The sequence below is a fragment of the Trachymyrmex septentrionalis genome, unplaced genomic scaffold, assembly GCF_001594115.1.
Source record: "Trachymyrmex septentrionalis isolate Tsep2-gDNA-1 unplaced genomic scaffold, Tsep1.0 scaffold367, whole genome shotgun sequence".
NCBI classification, from domain to species: domain Eukaryota; kingdom Metazoa; phylum Arthropoda; class Insecta; order Hymenoptera; family Formicidae; genus Trachymyrmex; species Trachymyrmex septentrionalis.
The window spans coordinates 66,711-78,947 of record NW_017305533.1 but is presented as its reverse complement, the minus strand read 5'-3'; the positions used below and the strand labels follow the sequence as shown (position 1 = coordinate 78,947).

General features: G+C 31.3%; 1 protein-coding gene across 2 annotated transcripts in view; it reads left to right on the top strand.

The window, feature by feature from the left end:
- The window catches only part of LOC108750375, a 33,549-nt gene that overhangs the window by 13,005 nt on the left and 8,307 nt on the right, over nucleotides 1-12,237 (top strand). Inside the window, exons 1-4 of one of the 2 annotated variants that reach the window (XM_018489786.1) lie at nucleotides 1,903-1,946; nucleotides 2,689-2,768; nucleotides 4,817-4,895; nucleotides 10,361-10,533. In XM_018489786.1, the coding sequence (XP_018345288.1) occupies nucleotides 1,906-1,946; nucleotides 2,689-2,768; nucleotides 4,817-4,895; nucleotides 10,361-10,533 (373 nt within the window). In that variant the 5' untranslated portion in view covers nucleotides 1,903-1,905. Of the gene's footprint in view, nucleotides 1-1,902; nucleotides 1,947-2,688; nucleotides 2,769-4,816; nucleotides 4,896-10,360; nucleotides 10,534-12,237 lie in introns of those variants that run through there. The other variant, XM_018489787.1, reaches the window with a different exon arrangement.

The window sequence follows — 12,237 nt, the reverse complement described above, 5'->3', positions numbered from 1 at the left end:
TATATATATATTACTTTTTTAACAATCAATTAATTCATTTTCAAATTAGTTTATTCTGGTTAGTCTTCTCCATATAGGAAGATATGACTTTAGATATGAGAAAATAAATAGACATAAAGAATAATAAAAACAATATATATAATTTTTTTTAATGATTTAAATGTGAAGTAGACTGCAAAGAAATAGCAAAGACTTGACGTTATTAAGAATCGAGAATGTTGATTCCGGAATCAGTTCTAGGATAAGAATAATAATTCTTAACGCGTTTTCACTAGTTTTTTAATTATATTATTTTACATACTAATTTTATTATTTTATTGCTTATTGTTTAGCAAATGCTATCTGTGCACATAAAATAATGAAGTATATCCTTTTTATTTCGATGTGCATATCTTTTATTCTTTTTCTTGCACTATTCGTTCTTTTCAATGCAGTCCTTTTCATGGTGACATGCAGAATTAATTTTTGCCTGCAAATTATTCACTCTCTCTCTCTCTCTCTCTCTCTCTCTCTCTCTCTGGAAATTAAAAGAATTCACTTTTTCGACTCCAAGCTTCAGTCATGCTTACCTATATCCTATACTAAGAGAAAAATATTAGCAAACATTATTTATGACGTTTTCTTCGATATTTATTAGTTATAAAAAGATTTAATTATAATGACATAATATATATTTCTGTGAAATATATATATATATCTCATTAATAGTAAAAAAAATTCAATTGATGGCTTATTTGCTAAGAATAAAATTTTATTTTATCGTATTTACATAAAAATTTATTTCAGGGAAGTAATACATTTCTCACAAATAAATTTTTATCTTTTTCTCAGTGTAGTAAACAAAAAACATTTTGGAACATTTCAGCAACATTGTTCAGCAATGTTGTAAAGAATTCCTAATTTTAATAAGCCTTAAATATAACTGCATGATTATGTTATATTTTTCTAGTCATGAAATTATATTATTACATATATACTTATCCTTAATAATATTTAAAGTATATTATTATATTTAATAATCTGTTACCCGTCTATTTCCCTTAATAAATCACACATACACATACATACGTATATACCTTTCGAAAAGAAAAAAAAAGAAAAACGTACATAAGACATAACACGCGAAGCGGCTACTCTCTCTTCATCTCAAGCCGGCTATACAAGCCCGCGGATACAAAAAGGAGGAAGCGCGCGTGCGAGATATTTACCTTCTTATTTCCTAGCAAGGAAATTCTCCTGAACATAGTCTGTCGTCTGATCTTAATTAGCTCATAGATATCCGTCGAGCAGCAAAATAACCTACGTCCATTTATCTACTCCTCGTATATACAATAATTGTTGAAAGCTGGCGATTCTCCATCATACGGACATATCCGTAATAATCTTTCTCAGGAAGTATAATTTCAAGTAAATACGCGTATCTCTCATTACTTTACACATAGGTCACGTGTAGAAGTCTTTAGAAAAGTGCCCTATGGCCAATGAGACATTCTTCATGTAAATGAACTTTTTCTCGATGATCAATTATCAGAGGTATATAACTAGTGAACCATATGGCGTAAAACACGCTTTCTCGCAAATATATATTCATGGTCATATTCTATCAAATCGCGTTAAATTCACACTTGCATTTTATTTAAACACTTAATTATCTGAATCGCGAATTTTCAGAAAAAACTCATTTCAAATTTTCAATAATATAGTACTTCCTATTTATATATATTTTTATATTCTTATATTTTTATGTATTAAAACGAATGTAAAATGTAACTTTTGTGTATTATATACCTAATATCATCATTAGGAATATGACATTAAATATAATTTTATTTCAGTTTATGTGAAACACGATCGATTCAGAACAATTCCAAGTTGTGTGAAAATAAAAATCGATGCTTATTGTTAATGTGCACAATCAAAACTGAAATGAACACCGGTCAAAGCGAGTAAGCGGATTCTCGTATCGAGAATGCGACGAATTCAATCGGCTTGTTCTTGATCTTTTTTTTCTTTCTCTCTTTTTCCTCTCACAGAGAAAGTACATACAACTACCTGAGAGCATTTGCAATGTCGTTGTACGCCATATATTTTCACGGATACGATGGACAATTCTGATACTTTTTTAATTTCTTTTTTACTATTTATACCAAAACTTTTCGTAGTGAATAAAGGTACTGTCACATGACAAATTATTATCATTATTAATAAAAAAAAGTATAATTTCTTCAAAAGAAAAAGCCTAATATTGCGATATTCAATTTTGATATTATTTAAATTTACAATTTATAAACTTTCACACATATTTGTATAATATTACTGTTCAAGTTATTAACAGAAAATAATTTAAATGGAAGAGTAAAATTGTTTCTTTATAATGCATTTAATAATTATCTTTATCATGTAACGATATAAACTAAGTCGCATTATTATCACTTGAAAATAGTTTAACTCTTCTTTTAATAGTGTGTTCTTAGTTTTAATAATATTTTATTGTAATCTACATGTACACAAAAGAATCTAAAAGATATTTTTTAGCCTTAACAAATCTCTAGTGCGTTCAAGAAGGTTCTTTAAAAAATAAATAAATCCTGCGGAAGATATTTGCGCTTTACTTGATTGCATTGCATCACCCTTTATAAAATATTTCAACAGAATAAAGAAGTAATGGGTCCTCTATTTTGGTTTCAGAGGCAGCCTGCTACTGCTGTGTATATTTATTATCGTAGTGTCAGCTCTATCGTCAACAGTCAACCAGTTCGATATTTCCGGTAAGCGTACTTTATCGTAAAAAAAAAAGAGCATTACTTGTCTTGCGTTAATGCACATTACTCATTCATCTCACACGTCATTCTTAGCGAGGTGACGCTAACACCCCGCGGCCTGATTTCGCCATGGACTTGCGTCGTAATATGTATATAATATTTTCAATCTATGCCCACAGCATCCTCACAAATTCTGTTACATTCTTAAAAGAAGGAAGAATTTTGCCTTGCTTACAATATCATTCTCTTTAATGGATAATGTTGTCAAGAGAATTAAATTGGACGTTCTATACATAATAGAGAGAATGACTTGTACTGACATATGGAAATAACGATAATTACAATCAATATATATGCAGAAAATGTACAATCTATTAGACGGACATATCCGACTCGACAATTAATAAAATCTGACATAAATATAAATATAAATGTATCTACTTTGCGAAAATAATATGTGAAATCAGCTTTTTTAATTGGCATTGGAAAAAGTAATAGTTTTTACAAAGCAGATTTTAAAAGTTTGCACAAAGAATTAGAAAGGACTCAGAAAAGAAACGTGTATTAAAGCTTCTTTGCATAACTGCATTTTTTATATTGCCTTTGTTTTTTTAAAACGCACATAATATATTTAAAAAAAAAAACAATACTATTTAAAATATTTTGCGGAATATGAAATAGAATAAAGCTTTATTTATATTTATTATGAGCATATATACTTTTTTAATAGGAGAAATAAAAGGAAAACCATGACCATTCCGGTGATTAACATATTTTTTATATTTGCATAAATGTAATTGACCAGTGTTAACCTTTATAGCTGATGGTATATTATCTTTGGTAAGGAGCGTTGAATAATTTGCAAGAAAACACACGCTAACTAGCCTTGCAATTCTCAGAAATCCTTTAACATTTTTCAGGATGCAGGTATCCGTCAAAATTGATCTTGTACAAAAGACCACAATTATGTGATTGACGAAGCAGTAAGCATATAATTCTTTCATCGGCATTTAATCGAATATGCTAATTTTCATGGTAATTTCGTAAAAAGAGAAAAAAATTATAAAGATATACGTTGTATACTTGGTGCTGTCGCTTTCTCTCTCTCTCTCTCTCTCTCTCTCTCTCTCTCTCTCTCTCTCCCTCTCTCTCTCTCTCTTTCTCTACTGCTCGAGCTCTTAACACATTTGAATGAATCAAATAACGCATCCTTAGAGGACTTGCTCTAGAATGTTAATTCTAATAATAAATAAACATTGTACCTATCTATCTACAATACTTTCCTTCTAAAAATTAATTAAAATATATACAAATAAAATACTTTGTAAAAAAATCTATTTATATAAACACATGGATTTATTTGTGAAATATTGTTTGTATCATATTGGTCTACGATTTTGTTTATTCAAGAGTAAATTGCCAAAGTCTAATTACGTAAAGGAGGAAGCGAGTTGGTAGTACCAATTTGAAGGAAACGAAAGACAATAGTGAGACTGCTCTCACACACATGTTGACACGTAAAATGTTACGAGAAATTAGAATTGTAACATTGTACGATTACATCACAAATCAGAACAGAAGGAATCCTTGTTAAGGATTTCAATAATTATTATTTAATATTTTTTCATATGTGTATGATTTTTTTTTTATTCATGTATCTTGTGCATGTGTTTGGCATTACGACATAGGTATTTTAATTCTGAAGCATGTGTATAAAACATATATGTATGTCAAGGATTTCCTATTTACCTTATTCTGTTTCAAATATATGAGAAAAAGATATGTACAATATGTACGATAAAAAATTTTTAACTTCTACAAAAATAATTATTATTATTGATAGAATAACTCTAATATTTTCGAATGTCTGCACATTTGAGGAACTAAATTTACTGGTTAAAATTATAACCTAACATGAGATAATTTTTTATTTAATAAAATAATAAATTTATGCTTTAGATAATGTTCATAACGCGATTTTGCACTTGATCTTTGATGTATGTAAACTAAAAGACATAAATGTATAATAACAGCCTGCACATTTCTTGTTACAGAGTACGTCTACGGAGTAGATCATGATTTGCAAGCGAGAGCACGTTCGGCCATCGAGGCGGAGAGATTCGCCTATCGATCGTAAGTTACTCTCTGTTTTCGAAGATACAGATTTCGCTAAAAAGAACTTTGTCGTCCGGCCGTAAATTCCTGAAAAATGCATCCCAGTGAAAACACGCGTACTTTCCCAATCATGTCGATTAACGATAATATATTATAACGTAATATATTATATTATCAGTCTGATTTGTTTTACCTTTATGAATTCCAGTGGCGAAATGGAAAATTTTGCCAAATTGACTTTTATATAATCTATCTATTTTAATAAGATCCGTGATAGTAAAGGAATTCCGAAAGCTATGTTTACGCGCGCATATAGGAACGCACGTTGCCGAATGTATAATGAAGTCGGGTCACGAGAGAGAGAGAAAAAAAGATGCTATTGTGGGCGTCAAGGATAAACGGTCTTTCTCGCTCATCGTTAATAATTAATGAGAAATTAATTTTCTGGTACGCAAAAAAAGAATATTCACTTCTAGATGTTATTTTTCTATTATTCATGCAAGACATCACTCAGAAATAAGAATCACAAAAATTTTTGATATCACTGTCGTGTGATATTTTAATATCTATTACTTCTTTAAATCTTTCTAAAATTTATATGAATAAGATTTGAAATTTAGATGTAATAACACGTATATTAATTCAATGAGAGTTTTAAAGATAGATACATTCACATTAGCTGATAGCATAAAGCTGATTTATTACTTTCTGTTATATACAATTTTATGAGATTAGATACCTATATTGGAGATAATAAATGATTTTAAATCGCATGGAATTATATGAATGTTTATCTATATTTTCAAAAAAATAAAAGTACTTAAATATGTATAGTATTAAGAATGAGTAAATTGAAAAGCGAAATACTTTACTTGAGATCAAAATTAATTAATATTCATAAATATTTTAGTTTATTTATATGACACGGCAATTGTATGAGTAGTAACATAAATATTGGGTCGTCCGGAAAGTCCGTGCGTATTTTCCGCACGGACTTTCCGGACAACCTTGGGTTATCCGGAAAGGTCCGTGCGGAAAATACGCACGAACTTTCCGGACGACCCAATAATAATAAAAACGAATATTCTTATTTTTTGGCATCATGTCAAATAACATAAAGTATATTTGATATACGTAAAACAGCGTTCTTCAAATTTACTCTGTGTCTTGGAAAAACGATTTTGGAAAGAATCCTTCGGGTTGAAAAGATTTTGGAAATTAAAAAAATACATTTACGTTATGCATAATACGCGGGTTTTAATTAATGTATCACTATCTTCTGACGTCTGCCAGTGGTATTCAAGGAAATTAGCCAGACAGTCGGCGCGACAACGGTTTACATAACATTTTTATTTTTATGATTAAACATTTATTAACAACAATTAGCATGAAATCGCTGTAAAGATGCATAAGAATGCAATCTATTTGCATCGTAGACAGCATGAAATATTGAAATATCGGGTGTTTCACATCAAATAAACAAAATGCCGCGCGTTAATAATATAATTTACAACGCTGTGTGATAGCTGCTAAGTCGCTAGGTTTCTCTTTTTCTCTTTTCATCTCTTAAAAATTTAAACTAAATCAATATACATAACGGAAGTTGAAAAGTAGACATTGCTGTAAAACTGCCAATTTGTTAGAGATGAACAATGTTGACCACTTTTTCACAAGAATATATTGATTTTATATTATAAGGAAATTGATTCCGCAATTGATTTGCAATTTATTTGCATCTTTCACGCACTGCTGAGAATAAGTAGTCAAATTTCTTTTTTTTTTTTTTAATAAAATATTTTTCAAAATTTCTTTTTTTTTTCTCAGCAAATTATCTGATTTTGATGTATATATAGCATCATCGAGATTCTAAATATAATTCACGATATTTCAAATGAGAGAGAGAGAGAGAGAGAGAGAAAGAAAGAATCTTTTTCTGGAGATACATTGTGGGAATAACATTTCATTATATACGCACATTATTTTCATGCATTATTCTAAATCTTCCAACAAAAAAAGAAAAGGAAAGAGAAATACATATTACATCAATATAGATTGATAAAAAAATGTATCACTTATTTAATTCTAAATAAAGAAAAGCGCCGATCACAAGCAGCGGAAGTAACTCGTGTATCAACAGATCTATTAGGTTTTTTGCTTCTCACGAGAATGGGTTTCTCGTTTATTGACTTGATCGACGAGTTGTCGCACGTGTTTCAACACGGACTGGTAACATTAGAGAACGACAGGCGACGATCATGGCCACGTGTAAATGGCATATCTTGTAATGTTCATGCGTACACACCTCCTGCCGCGACCAGCAGCCTTCTCGAGGTCGAGGAAAAGGAATAGTGACGGCAATGGTTTGCACGAGAAATCTTCCTCGTGACTGAAATGCCGATGCCGGATCGGTCGACACCGGTAACTCCTTTCCTCGACCATGAAAGTAAAAGCGCGCGCTGAGAAAAAGGGGAAATGGAGCAGGAAGGACACGTTCAACTTCTAGCGGAACTGAATTCCGTTCTTTCATCTCGAATAAAAGGATGCGTAGATAGTTGAGTTCCGTGATGCGAAGAAAAAATAATTTTGCCAACATGTCATTATTATGAAAAGAATTCTTATAAGAGTTTTATTTGCAAAAAATATATCGTGTCTAGAAGACATTGTAACTATGATAAATTGATTGTCATTTCGTCGTATCAAAGCGATTTTGTCGCGACAATAAAATTCAATTGTCATGGATAAGCTATATTTTGCTTTACAGTAAATCAAACAGTCTCGCTCTTTTACAAAAAAAAATGTATTCAATAAGATTTATTAAATTCCATACCTCAAATTAAATAAAGAATATAATCGAAGTGGTATTATCTCTCTTCAACTTGTACAATAAGTAGCTAAGTGCATATATATTTCTTTGTTTTCCTATTGAAGGATCTTCCTATTCAGATCCAAATGGCTTTAATTCTTATGTAAAATTTTTATATTGTACAATATCTCAATTCATCAAAGACATTTTCTCTTCCAATCAAAGTAATAGTTATTTAATTCTCCTTCAAAACATTATTCAAAATGTTATGATAAAATTTGTTACCTTGTCTATTCAAGTTCCGATGACGACAATAATATGACAGTAACGACGTATCTTATTCCAAACTGAAAAGTTACAGATCCGGATTTTGCGTCGCAATACCTCCGTTCATAGAGCATAGATTTGTTTTCTGTGACTGAACCAGTGAACACTTTTGGAACTTAAAATGAAATAGGTATATATTTCTCGAAAGCGAGAAAGAGCTAATTTTAGTGCAGGAACAGAAAACAGATCACATGTCTCCAATAGAGAGCCTCACAGGGAGGAAGTGGTAAACTGTATCACGTGACTCGCTTCTGTGATTGGGTATGGGCATCAAAGCTCCATAGGCATGGAAGAGATTGGAGAAATCTAGTCACGTGACCTTCGTCCTGATTAGATGTGGGCATTCACGTGATGCAATTTGCCACTCTCTCTCTGTGAGGCTCTCTAGTCTCCAGATAATACAAATCCGCTAGATGCGTTTCAAAGTTTACATTTTCTTGATAGTTCTATAATAGTCAGGATGTGTTATATAAAAAATTTGTATCTTTAACCGTTAGGGATGTCGCGGAGTGAAGAAATGAAACTCATACCCTAACTAACCTTTCAATCACGTGGGAGCCCTCGTCGTAACAGAGGGTGTAATTTATCGCGGTATCTTTCTTTTGATAATTCTCTGCCTTTAAATTTCGTTTTGTGAAAGATCTATCTTGCCGAATGAAATAGTTGCTTTCCTTTTACCGATTCTCAAATAATTCTCACTTGTGACGTCACAACTCTGTTAAATGCGCGTTTTCCTTTTACAATACATCCTGACAAATGAGATTCAACTAAGCTTTTATCTACAACCTGCACACAAGATCGAGACTGTGTGCTTTAGTGAGTCTCGTAAGCTCACTAAGGTGAAGTTATGACCTGTGTTATCATGTGATAACTTTTTACTAAAGTATGACGCAGTAGTGACGTCATCAGTCTGATATAAAAATACTCAGGTCACTTCAGACTCAGTTTTACTTATGTGTAAATGGAAAGCAATTATTGTCAATGAAAAATGTACATATATGTTATTAAATTCTTAATTATTAATTATACATATATGTATACATTAAAGTTTCATATTCATTGTAATATTAATATATTTAATTTTTATGAGAGAATTAATTTAAAAAAAATATTTGCGTTAAGAAAAAAACTTAACAAAAGAATCGATATGCCATTTAGGGAACGTGCTATAATAATTACATACAGATTACAGATCAATAAAATTTTAGCTATGAATATCAATTGTTATTGTTTAATAGCAAATTTCTTTAACATGTTTGTGAGATTATTAAAGTTTCGAGTGTGTTTTGTCGCATCCTAAATAGCGAGATTATCCAAAAACAGTATATTTATTGTTAATTGCCAAACGTTTCATCGTATTTTTCTCATTATAACTATCGTATCTCCAGATATATTTCTAAGAAGAGAAACTTTAACTATAACAAAAGATCTCTTTTTTTATTGCAAAATTCAGAAAATAATATCGACCTTAGTGATAATATTGCAATTACGATAAAAAAAGAAAGAAAAAAGGAAATACGGGAGATAAGTTATGTAAATACGAAAGAAACAATAGAGAGAAAAGAATGATGGAAATGGAAGTAGATAATTGCTATATTATGTTAACGAACAATTACTGTTTTACAGGAAATTGATTGATATATTACTGGGAAAAATTACTATATTCATTCTGCAATGTCGAGTATGAAGTGGTAATTTTAGTAATAGACTATTACATACACATTGTATTAAATTACTGAAGATATTCTTGGAAATTTTAAGCGACCTTTATGACATATTTTCTCGCACATTACTCCAAGTGATTTAATTTTTTGAAACTAGGAACCTGAGAAAGCTTCTTCTTTAACTCTCGGACGTATTCTTCAGAAGACTGTTAGGGTTACTCTTGATCTTGTACTTAATTGAATAATAAACAAAAAATTCGCGTATAAATATAGATTCAAAAAAAGCAACATTTTCACGATGTAAAGGGAATGTACGAATTTGAAAAGTGACGAATACGTTCAAGTGATCTAAGTATCGCCAACTAATCCAGCTAATGTTATACTCGTATATAATTATTCATTGAAAGTTCGATTTGTATTCTCAATGCCGAAACAGCAAAAGAATTTCCACAAAAAGTTCAAGTATTAATAAAATTTTCGGAATATTATATGAACACTCTTCTTGGAATATTATTTTGAGATTTCAGAAATATTTTACGAATATTTTAGGAATATTTAGCGTTACTTGGGAAGAGTTAAAAAATATCCGTTGATTTTTATCATGTAAGCTGATATGCGTTTGCTATTAGATTCCCTTCAATATCACTGTTTGTTCATTCAGAAATTACAACCTTTATTTCTCTTTCTAGGCGGGCAAATAAGATACAATTAGTCAACGCAACTTGCAGAGTCCGGTCAGAAAGGCCCTGTCCACCGAGCAAGTACAGAACACCGTCTGGTGCTTGCAATAATGTAAGACATCCTGCCTGGGGTGCCAGGGGCTCCCCGTTCCTCAAATTACTGCCATCAGAGTATTCAGATGGTAAGAAAATGCATAATATATCTTTGATATTCTTAGCACGTTGTTTTGCATAAAAAATAAAATATTAAATCGGCCACTCAAATAAATTAATAGAAATTAGTATTCATCAGTCTACATACACACACACACACACACACGCGCGCGCGCGCGTGCGTGCGTGCGTGCGTGTGTGTGTGAAAAGTAAAAAAGAAAAAAAAGGTGCTTATAATTAATTAGTCCTAACACATTTATCTTAACACTAGAATATCGACATTTGATTTTCCAACGTATGATTTGAGAGAAAGTTTATACATTAATATTAGAGTAACGTGTTCTCTATGACTGAAAAATATATTTATTTGCTCTGATTAATTAATTTCATTAGCCTTAATCAGTTAATGTTAGATTTTTATAAAAGCGACAATATATTGCAATATTGTCTTTTTATTGAGCATTTTTAATTATCGTTAACAATAAGTTGAATTTAAATACAACAATATTTTTATCGATTTTCTGTTTTATACATCTTATATATTCTATGGTTCTTTTTTCATAAAATATCAAGATTAAATTCGTGCAAACGATTATAGCTAATTATTGAGAACTCGACTCGTTGACATTTATACTCGTCGCGGTTACAAACTTGGAGCATTAAGTAGAACGTTAATGAACGTTGAACTTGAACATTGAGAATAGAAAACGAAAATTAATAATAAAACATTCGTGTTTTCAAACTATATCTCTTTACTTGGATGTCAAATTAATATTTATGAAGAACGAGGACCTGTTTCGTTATCGTAATACCATTTTCCCCCTTCTGCAACTGATGCAGTACCGAGAATGGAAAGTGAAAATTGGAACGCGCGTGCTAGTCAGACAAGTGAGCCTAGATCCACTTGGCCGACTCGTTTGGTATGGCCGATACGCGCAGCCTTCTCGAGGCCTTAGAGAAGATGGATTAGCATGCGGAAAGGTGCACACGCGTGCTCGTGGGCCCGTTGAAATAGAGAGTTTCGTGAGTCGGGGTCTTCTCTCCCGCCTTGTACATACGCTATATCAATTGCGACATCGTATAGTGCCCGCGCAATGCGAACAGTATAAAATAATAGAGATTCTTACACACCACGTGAATCCACGTTCGCGCGATCGTTGGTGCCGGCCGTTACGTGCTCGCACCGCGTAACACCGTTACTTCTTTCTTTCAATCCCTTCTGTTTTTCCTGGAAAGAAAAAAACCTCTTCCTACCTCCGGTTGTGTTTCTTCACCGTGGCATGAATGTCGCGGTTTGTTTATTTTATAACACCCGTACTGATCTCTCTTGATCACTTTCATGTTATTGTTTCCGGGACATTCGTTTAATGATGGAGATTATGATGGACATGTGTACATAATCGTGGCAGCGATTTTGTAAGAAATTTGTATAAAATTATATCTTTTGTTACATACATTAGAAATTTTTAAACACGCATAAAATAATTTTTGCTTTTTGCTCATTGCAAAAATACTTATTTTAATTTTTGTTATAATAAGAATCAATCAGGAAGAGACGTAAGATCAGACTTGTGTAAGATCAGATTTAGATCCATTTATAGTACATGAAAATATGAATATCGGAAGATAATAAATTGTGAAGTCTAATTTTTAGAGTTAATTTAGTTTCTTGTAAAATTCTGTGTTTAAAATTAAAAATTCACAAACCAAATTATACAGACAAAATATATACG